General features: G+C 38.1%; 1 protein-coding gene across 1 annotated transcript; it reads left to right on the forward strand.

The window, feature by feature from the left end:
- The first annotated feature begins 346 nt into the window (after window positions 1–346).
- Window positions 347–859, forward strand: LOC147897756 (pathogenesis-related protein 1A/1B-like). The gene has a single exon (XM_087380109.1). The coding sequence runs from the start codon at window positions 347–349 to the stop codon at window positions 857–859; it is 513 nt and encodes a 170-aa protein (XP_087236235.1).
- Window positions 860–10,396: the final 9,537 nt, after the last annotated feature.

Raw genomic sequence — 10,396 nt, forward strand, 5'->3', positions numbered from 1 at the left:
GCGTGATACATTAGTGTACTTTCTTGTGCGACCTTCATGGTAGCAAAGATTTAAGTATGACATAAGTGAACTGCGGACTTTTATAAAAGTGCGTTTGCCGTACTCCCAGATTTTGGTATGGGTCGGGTGTTGGCCGGAGCAAGTCGGGGTTGGAGGCAACCTTTACCGCCTATAAATACAAGAAGGAGGAGCTTTATCCTGCAAGCTTCTAAACCGTCCAGAGTCTAAACTCCATTGCCTATCATTCACCAATCGCGGACAATCATGAACACTCTCACAAGCGCATGGTGTTTCTTGTTGCTCGTCCTCCATGTTGGTGAGTTATTAGTTCATAAGCAATTCCGTTATGGCTCCTTGCTGCTTGCTTGATGAGGCCTTTGCTTTAAGTTTGCTGACGTTGAATGTCACGGCCGCAGTTGTGGCGATGGTCTCAGCGACCACTCTGAATGCGGTCAACAACGCCGGCTCAACACTGTGTGTCAAATACTGGGTACCGAACGAGGAGATCGGGGGCGGGTGCAGGGAGCTTCCAGCTCTACAAGGGCTGGAATCAGTGTGGAGTGTGGGAACCACGCCAATGTGGGAAGGAGCAACCATGTGGGCGATTCAAGGGGGCTGCGCTGGACAGGCCTGCAACACAGGGCCTCCAAGCGGGGTGACACAGTTCGAGATCACAGTCGCAGGCTCTGGCAACAATGACTACTACGACGTCTCCGTGCAGGCGGGCTTCAACCTGGGCCTCAAGGTCGCTCCCACCAATCCTGCTTGTGCAACAGAGGATTGCCCCGCTCCGGGCTGCCAAGGTGGTGTTCTATCCTGTCCCTCCGGCTCCACCGACTACGCCATCATCTTCTCCTGATCCTGCAGGCCGAACATTTTGCTCTCCACTAAAGTATTGCCTTGTATTCGCTCTTTTGGTTTCTTGTAACGATCTGCCGCATAATAGATTCACCGCATCCTTAAGGGAGCATTTTGTGAATAGTTACGTGACTACCTTATTTGCCATCTTTTCGCTTGCAACTTGCACTCCTGAATTTCAAGATCAGTTCCCGATCAAATAATAACGCATGGTAAAATTTCGACATGTACAAATTTAAATTAATATCACTACTCCTTGTGGATCTAGAAAGTGTTATCCTTGAGGAATACCTCTAAGTGTTTACAACTTTTTTGTCAAAACTCTCTTGTAAAGTTAATAAACATCCATACATCCATGTACATACAAATATGTATATGGTAAGGCTTGGCTAATCAAATATCCTTTATATCTAAACAATTGAACTAAATTGGGAAAATTTGTGCAATTAATGTGGTACTTTTATCTTTGCATTAATTTTTGTAGTTGTTGTCTTGCCTTTACATAATTTTTTGGTAGTTGCTTGTAGATTTTGGAGTTCCGATCACAATCCATACTATTTTTTGCTTAGTCGTGGAGAAGGAATTTTTTATGCAAGCATTTTTGAAAATGTCAACAAAGTCGATCTTTTTTTTGCAATATCAAACTAGCTCATCTTGTGTAACATTATGCAAATATAGTAACCCTCTATTTATGAAAATGTTGTACATTAATTAAAGGAATCTGATTATGATCAAACAAAGTATTAAAAAAAAATCCCACTCTTTGTTGACATTGGCAACAAATTTCGGAGAAGAAAGCTCACAAAATCAATTCCCCTACAAATATAGCTAGCCTCGAGTTACAAAAGTGTCGTATATTTTAAGGAATTATCTTATGATCAAATACAGGCTCTCAAATACAATTCCCCAAAAAATATAGCTAGCCTCTATTGATGAAAATGCTATACAGTTGAAGGAATTGTGTTCCTATCGAACACAATAAAGCATCTCTTTTTCTCTTAAGGTGAGGTTTGGGGGAGGACGGACGATTGGGGACTTCTCCATCGTTGGATTTTAATTAGAGAATATGGACCATTAGATCTAAAATGGACCATTGGCAGTTTCAACATCCTTGGCAACTCTTCTTTTGTGGCTTGTCGCTGTATGTTCCTATTCCCCCTCTGCCAAAACCATCCAATGTTTTGCCTGCTGATCCAGAAGATCGCATACACCATACCTGAGAAAAAGAGAGAGATCAGAAGATTGTATATGTCTTGAGAGCTCATCATTGAAAGTGCAATCAAGAGGTAAGCTTTCAACTCGTTTCATCAAAGAAAATCTGTACGCTCGCATCGATCATTTGACGAATGAGATTTTTGTATCTTGCCTTTCTAAGCATTACAATCATTAACGGTTTGCCCTTTCTTAGCATTGTGATCATCAATGGTTTTCCATTTTGTGGAATCACCCAACCTCAAGAAAATTGCATGCTTCCTCTTGCCAGGATTATGCCCAACACCCTCATGCCTATTGGCCCAATATTGCAAGATTCATCTGCGATGAATCATTGGACCTCCGAGCTCCTCTTCTCGAACCATATCAAAAAGTCTGTAAGGGATGCCTCTACAGACTTTGCAGGAAGTTGCGGGGTGCATCATCATGATTACTAGTGGCATGACCGCCTTCTTCGGAATGGTATTTAAAGCATCCTAGGATGATCCAACCAAGACTATCCATGCCTTCAAGATGGCCTTGACACTGAGCCAAGCTATTCTTTTGGTGCTTCTCGAGTCGTGTTATGTGTAACTCGGGACTCACACCACGTTTAACATAGTTGAATGACCCTTGTGGTTGGCTTGGATGGAAAGCACTACTCCTCTTGTGGAATCCATTACAAAGGGATTTATTAAATTTCTTTCAAGGCATCGACCTTTTTGTAATGCATATTGTTATTGTTTGATTGACTTTCACTGAAGAGGAGAACTTTCCAAGGTGTCCTTTCTTATGTCTGCTTTGACACTCACTACTACCGCTATGGAATCCATCGTATTGCCTTAGTATATCTAGTTAGAGCTATAACATCCTTATGCAATAGACACTTGCTCTTTACTAGAGGCTAGGTGTGCTTATCCATACTTTCTCTAGACGTCATGCAAGAAAATGTTTCGTCTTAAGTTGTGCAGGAAGGAATAGCAAATACTTAAAATGAAACTCATTTGTTTGCAAACCAACTTGAAGAACTCATTGATTTTACAATATTGGATGTTCTCTATTTTGCATTTCTCATTTTGTTTATAATGATTAAGAAAGAAGACCATACATATCATAACTGGGACCATGCACTAAATTTTTTGGGACAAATCTTAATGTTGTGTAGCATCATTGCGGGTAATACTACCAAGAAGAGGGGCTAATACACAAAAAATTATGGAAATATATTAACCCTCTACTTATGAGAATGTTGTACATTTAAAGGAATTTGATTATGATCAAACAAATTATTTTTAAAACATCCCAGTCTATGTTGAGATTGGCAAAAAAATTCATAGAAGAAAGCTCACAAAGTTAATTTCCCTAAAAATATAGCTAGCCTAGAGCTATGAAAGTGTTGTATATTTGAAGGAATTATCTTATGATCAAATTGAGATTCTCAAATACAATTCCCCAAAACTAATAGCTAGCCTCTATTGATGAGAATGTTAATACATTTGAAGGATTTGTCTTCCTATCGAACATAATAAAGCATCTATTTTATCTCTTAAGGAGAGGTTTGGGGGAGGATGATTAGGGATTTCTCCATCATTGGATTTTAATCAGAGAATACGAACCATCGGATCTAAAATGGACCGTTGGAAGTTTCAAAAGGTAAGCTTTCAATTCGTTTCATCAAAGAAAATCCGTACTCTCGCATCCATCACTTGACTAATGAGATTTTTGTATCTTGCCTTTCTAACCATTACAATCATCAACGGTTTGCCATTTCCTAGCATTATGATCATCAACGGTTTTCCATTTTGTGGAATAACCCAACCTCAAGAAAATTGCATGCTTCCTCTTGGCTAGATTATGCCTAGCACCCTCACTCCTATTGGCCCGATATTGCAAGATCATCTTCAATTCATCTGCGATGCATCATTGGACCTCCAAGCTCCTCTTCTCGAACCATATAAAAAAGTCTGTAAGGGATGCCTCCACAGACTTTGCAGGAAATTGCGGGGTGCATCATCACGATTACTAGTGGCATGACTGCCTTCTTTGGAATGGTATTTAAAGCATCCTAGGATCATCCAACCAAGACTATCCATGCCTTCAAAATGGCCTTGACACTGAGCCTAGCTATTCTTTGGTTGCTTCTCGAGTTGTCTTATGCGTCACTCGGGACTCACACCGCCATAATGACAGTGGTGGTGTTTGCATTTAACATAGTTGAATGACCCTTGTGGTCGGCTTGGATGGAAAGCACTACTCCTCTTGTGGAATCCATTACAAAGGAATTTATTAAATTTCTTATAAGGCATGGACCTTTTTGTAATGCATAGTTATTGTTTTATGACTTTCATTGAAGAGGAGAACTTTCCAAGGCATCCTTTCTTATGTCTTCTTTGACACTCACTACTATTGCTATGGAATCCATCGTATTGCCTTAGTATATCTAGTTAGAGCTATAACATCCTTATGCAATAGACACTCACTCTTTACTAGAGGGTAGGTGTGGTTATCCATACTTTCTCTAGATGTCATGCAAAAAAATGTTTCATCTTAAGTTGTGTAGGAAGGAATAGCAAATACTTAAAACAAAACTCATTTGTTTGCAAACCAACTTGAAGAACTCATTGATTTTACAATATTGGATGTTCTCTATTTTGCATTTATCATATTTATCATCTTGTTTATAATGATTAAGAAAGAAGACCATACATATCATAACTGGGATCATGCACTAAATTTTTTGTGACAGATCTTAATGTTGTGTAGCATCATTGCGGGTAATACTACCAAGAAGAGGGGCTACGACACAAAACATTATGGAAATATAGTCACCCTCTACTTATGAAAATGTTGTACATTTAAAGGAATTTGATTACGATCGAACAAATTATTTTAAAACATCCCAGTCTATGTTGAGATTGGCAAAAAAATTCATAGAATGAAGCTCACAAAGTTAATTTCCCTAAAAATATAGCTAGCCTAAAACTATGAAAGTGTTGTATATTTGAAGGAATTATCTTATGATCAAATACAAGCTCTCAAATACAATTCCCCAAAACTAATAGCTAGCGTCTATTGATGAGAATGTTAATACATTTGAAGGATTTGTCTTCCTATCGAACATAAAAAAGTGTCTATTTTATCTCTTAAGGAGAAGTTTGGGGGAGGACGATTAGGGATTTCTCCATCATTGGATTTTAATTGGAGAATATAGACCATTGGATCTAAAATGGACCATTGGAAGTTTCAAGAGGTAAGCTTTCAATTCGTTTCATCAAAGAAAATCTGTACTCTCTCATCGATCATTTGCATAATGAGATCCTTGTATCTTGCCTTTCTTAGCATTACAATCATCAATGGTTTGCCCTTTCTCAGCATTACGATCATCAACGGTTTTCCATTATGTGGAATCACCCAACCTCAAGAAAATTGCATGCTTGCTCCTAGCCAGATTATCCAACCTCAAGAAAATTGCATGCTTGCTCCTGGCCAGATTATCCATTCTGGATTTTTTTTTGCAAGCATTTTTTGAAATGCCAACAAAGTCGATCTTTTTTTTGCAATGTCAAACTAGCTCATCTTGTGTAAACATTATGCAAATATAGTAACCCTCTATTTATGAAAATGTTGTACATTTAAAGGAATTAGATTATGATCAAACAAAGTATTTGTTGACATTGGCATCAAAATTTGGAGAATAAAGCTCACAAAGTCAATTTCCCTAAAAATATAGCTAGCGTCAAGTTATGAAAGTGTTGTATATTTGAAGGAATTATCTTATGGTCAAATATAGGCTCTCAAATACAATTCCCCAATAAATATAGCTAGCCTCTATTGATGATAATGCTATACATTTGAAGGAATTGTCTTCCTATTGAACACAATAAAGTGTCCCTTTTATCTCTTATGGAGAGGTTTGGGGGAGGACGATTAGGGATTTCTCTGTCGTTGGATTTTAATTAGAGAATATGGACCATCAGAACTAAAATGGACCATTGGCCATTTAACAATCCTTCGCGGCTCTTCTTTTGTGGCTTGTCATTGTATGTTCCTAATCCCCCTCTGCCAAAATCATCCAATGTTTGGTGTGCTGATCCAGAAGATCACGTACGTCATACCTGAGAAAAAGTGAAAGATAAGAAGATTGTGTATATCTTGAGAGTTCATCATTGAAGGCGCAAGTACAAAATTCAAGAGGTAAGCTTTCAATTCATTTCATCAAAGAAAATTCATACTCTCGCATCAATCATTTGCCTAATGAGATCCTTGTATCTTGCCTTTCTAAGCATTACAGTAATCAATGGTTTGTCTCAACATAACGATCATCAATGGTTTTCCATTTTGTGGAATCACCCAACCTCAAGAAAATTGCATGCCTCAGTAGCCTCATGCCTAGTGGTTCAATATTGCAAGATCGTCTTCAATTCATCTTTGATGAATCATTGGTTCTCCAAACTCTTCTTCTTGACCATATCAAAACTCTGGTAAGGGATGCCTCTATAGACTTTGCATGAAGGTGCGACATGCATCATCATGATTACTAGTGGCATGACCTCCTTCTTGGGAATGGTATGGAAAGCATCCTAAGATGATCCAACCAAGACTATGCCTACCTTCAAGATGGACTTAACACCTAGCCTATAGCTAGCTATTCTTTGGGTTCTTCTCGAGTCATCTTATGCATTAGTTGGCACTCACACCATGTGGGCCATAATGACAGTGGTGGTGGTGGTGGTGGTGGTGGTGGTGTTCACGTTCAACATAGTTGAACAACCCTTGCAGTCAGCTTGGATGGAAAACATTACTCCTCCTATGCAATCCATTACAAAGGGATTTATTAAATTTCTTTCAAGGCGTTGACCTTTTTGTAATGCACAGGTATTGTTTGATTGCCTTTCAGTCAAGAGCAGAACTTTTCAAGTCGTACCTTCTTACGTCTGCTTTAACACTCACTACTACTGCTATGGAATCTATCGTATTGCCTTAGTATATTAAATAGAGTTATAACATCCTGATACGATAGACACTCGCTTTTTACTAGAGCCTAGGTGTGGTTATCCACACTTTCTCTAGACATCATGCAAGAAAATGTTTCGTCTTAATTTGTGTAGGAAGGAATAGCAAATACTTGAAATGGAACTCATTTGTTTGTAGACCAGCTTGAAGGACTCATTGATTTTACATTGGATGTGCTCTATCTTGCAATTATCATCTTGTTTATAATGATTAAAAAATAAGAGCATACATATCATAATTGGGATCATGCAATAAAATCTTTGTGACAAATCTTAATTTTGTGTAGCATCATTGCAAGTAATACTACCTAAAAGAGCGGCTACTACACAAAACATCTAGGAAGGTTTAGACATAATATCTAGGGTAGTTTAGGGCTATTAATAAGCCCAAAAATAAAATATTGGGCTCATGCCCAAAGATACTCTCATGCTCATAGAGCTACAAAACATGGAACTAAATATAGTGTAAATGTTTAATGCAAAGTATGCTTTTCATCTACACTCGCTTTTTTAGAAATTAATACAAATGAACTAGGTCTTTAACATGCACATCATATGTCACCTTTACTTTTCATCCCTTTGTTCCAACATAGAAATCATATGCCTTGAAATGTCAATTATAATAGCCTAAAGGAGTGATATAAATTAAATAAATATATATATACATATATATATATAGAGAGAGAGAGAGGGAGAGAGAGAGAGGATGACATAGAGGACTCCTTCGAGAAGTGAAATATACTCATGATGTTCCATAAATTATACTCATGAGGATTCCTCCTAGAAGTGAAATATACTCATGATGTACCATAGATTATATATATGGGACCTCACTTAGGTTTAGGGTAGGCTATTATGTTGGGAGGGGTCAAGACGATTGGATGGTTGCTCCATCTCGAGGTCTAGCGGACTTACTAAACGTAGGCATATTAAGGAATCATCACCATACGAGTCACCCACTAGAGCTTCTAAAGCCAAGTGAAATGCGTTTCGGCACAAAAAATATAATGATGGAGCGGTTATTAAAGTAGCAAGCTCTTATAACAAATTTGGAGACCTAAAGGAATTGGCTAATAGTTCAACATTTTAGAAGATTAGGGTATCCGATGCAATGGAAGCTATGAAGCCAATTTGGTTGGCAATCCGTATGTTGGATGTGAAAGGGCCAAGCATGGGAAGTGCTTATATGACATGGTGGATTGCTGAGAGGGATGTTTTGAAGGAAGATGCCAGGACAAGTGAAGGTGGATATATCATGATTAAACAAACCGCATTGCAAAACATGGTGCGAAAATGATGGAATCAAGCTCACAACTCTTTGCACTATGCCGCCCATATATCAGATCCACAATGATGGGAATATCGCACAAAGACTGATGTACAAATAATGCAGTTGTGGCACGATCTTCTTGGACATTTCCTTGAGGATAGGACAGAGTATGCCTCTACTGTTAGGGAATTGTCAACTTTTCAAAATAGAGAAGGATTGTTTTCCTATCCAAGAATCAAAGAATTAGCAAAAGATATGCCAGCATGAAGATGGTGGAAAGAGTGTGGAGCATCCATGCCTCACTTGCAAGCCTTAGCCATGAAGGTGTTGTCACAACCGAGTCGCAACCTTGTAGTAACTCATGTAGCAAACACAACTGGAGTAACTATAAGCTGTTTGTGCATTCAATCACAAGAAATCGCTTGACATCGGAAAGATCAGAAAACATGGTTTATCTCTATGTGAACGGTAGAGTTTTGGATGATGTGAAAGGGGAATGAGCGACGATGATATGCCAAAGTGGGTACACACAGATCTTCTGGGTCCCTTGCATGATGCCCCTGTACGGACTCACCCTAAATCAAATTCTAGTGACTCAGAAGAAGAGATGTTGGTGTGATGGCTAGTTGTGTCTGATAAATGTTGCAATTGCAATTCTTTTAACATGCAATCCTTTTGAAATGCAATTTATTTAAAATACAATTCTTTTAAAATAAAAGATTTTTAAATGAAATTCTTTTAACATGCAATATATACCACTAAAAGTGTAATTCTTTCATGTTGCAAACCTTTTAAAAGGCAATTTATTTGATATGCAAAAAATGGTTCATATGATGGCTGGAGTGCTAGATTTATAACTTCAATGATGGCTAATCTATGATAAGTTTCATTTCACCAAACATGACAATTGACAAACAATAATCCAAATATGCCGATCTCCACATAAACAAACATACTAATGGCTTGTCATCATATTAGAAAAGTACACATTATACGCGATAGTGGTTGACAGTTGTAGAGTTTGGGCAAAGTTAACATTTTAAGCCACAATCGATAGGAGAAAAGTATACATGTGTTCAGTTTGCAAAATTTATAGTTATAGATGTAGTGGCCAAAAAATTACACCGATTTGCCCATTTTTTAAAAATTTAGGGCATCACTAAATTGCTTGCTTTGTCACTTGCATGTCTCGATCTCAATTTTGCAGTCCGCATGAATAATTACATCGTGTGCAATTGTTCAAAAAAATGATAAATAACCTGCATAGTAGCACCAATATGGGATATGATGGAGAGGAGAATGATCAGCATGGTGGTCCAATTTGCAGAGGTCTGAAGAAAAACGATTTGAAAAAACCCAAGCATTAAAATCATGCACCATTTACTTAAGTATTTCCAAACAATTAAAATACACCTCTAAAGAAAATCAATTTGAAAAAACCCAGCAATTGCGCAACATTTACTTAAATATTTCAAAATAATAAAAAAGAGACGCAAATGCAATAATCATGATCAAATAAATTCAAAACATGCTAATGAGTATAGCCATCATATTAACTCCAAACATCATTAACAAGACATTACAACGAGGCATTATAATATATGGGGGCTATAATCTCCACAACCTAAGATCTTTTGAAAATGTTGCTTCGATGCCAAGAACATCGTAGAATGCATTACAAGTTGGGTAGGCACTCTGGACCATCCCTCTGATGGCCTCCATCTCAATAAACCACGGCTTTATTCCTATGCGGAATGTGCATCTCACCTCTTTGTCAGTGGGAAGGTGACCCATCGTAGCTTGTTGTGGGCCCAATTTACGAGAGCTAGACAAAGTGCATGCAATATGTAATAAAACAAATAGAACAATAAATTAAATGAGAAGAAGTAGACTTACCACGGTTGCCTCGAATGCCAACCGTCTGCCTACACCAAAGTGCAAAGTACCTATAGAGTCCAGCTGTCTCCTCGCAACCCCCCTCCGACTCTCAAACTTTTTGGGATGGTCCCTGTACTGCTTCTTAAAAGAATTCCAGTCAGCTTTGTCTACCTAGCTAGGTTTATCC

Source organism: Dipteris shenzhenensis, chromosome 10 (genome assembly GCF_047967505.1).
Source record: "Dipteris shenzhenensis isolate YYH24624 ecotype China chromosome 10, Dip_SZ_1.0, whole genome shotgun sequence".
In the NCBI taxonomy this organism is placed as follows: domain Eukaryota; kingdom Viridiplantae; phylum Streptophyta; class Polypodiopsida; order Gleicheniales; family Dipteridaceae; genus Dipteris; species Dipteris shenzhenensis.

Coding starts and splice junctions, on each gene's coding strand:
- LOC147897756 (XM_087380109.1), top strand. CDS start 347: ATGGCTCCTTGCTGCTTGCTTGATGAGGCCTTTGCTTTAAGTTTGCTG.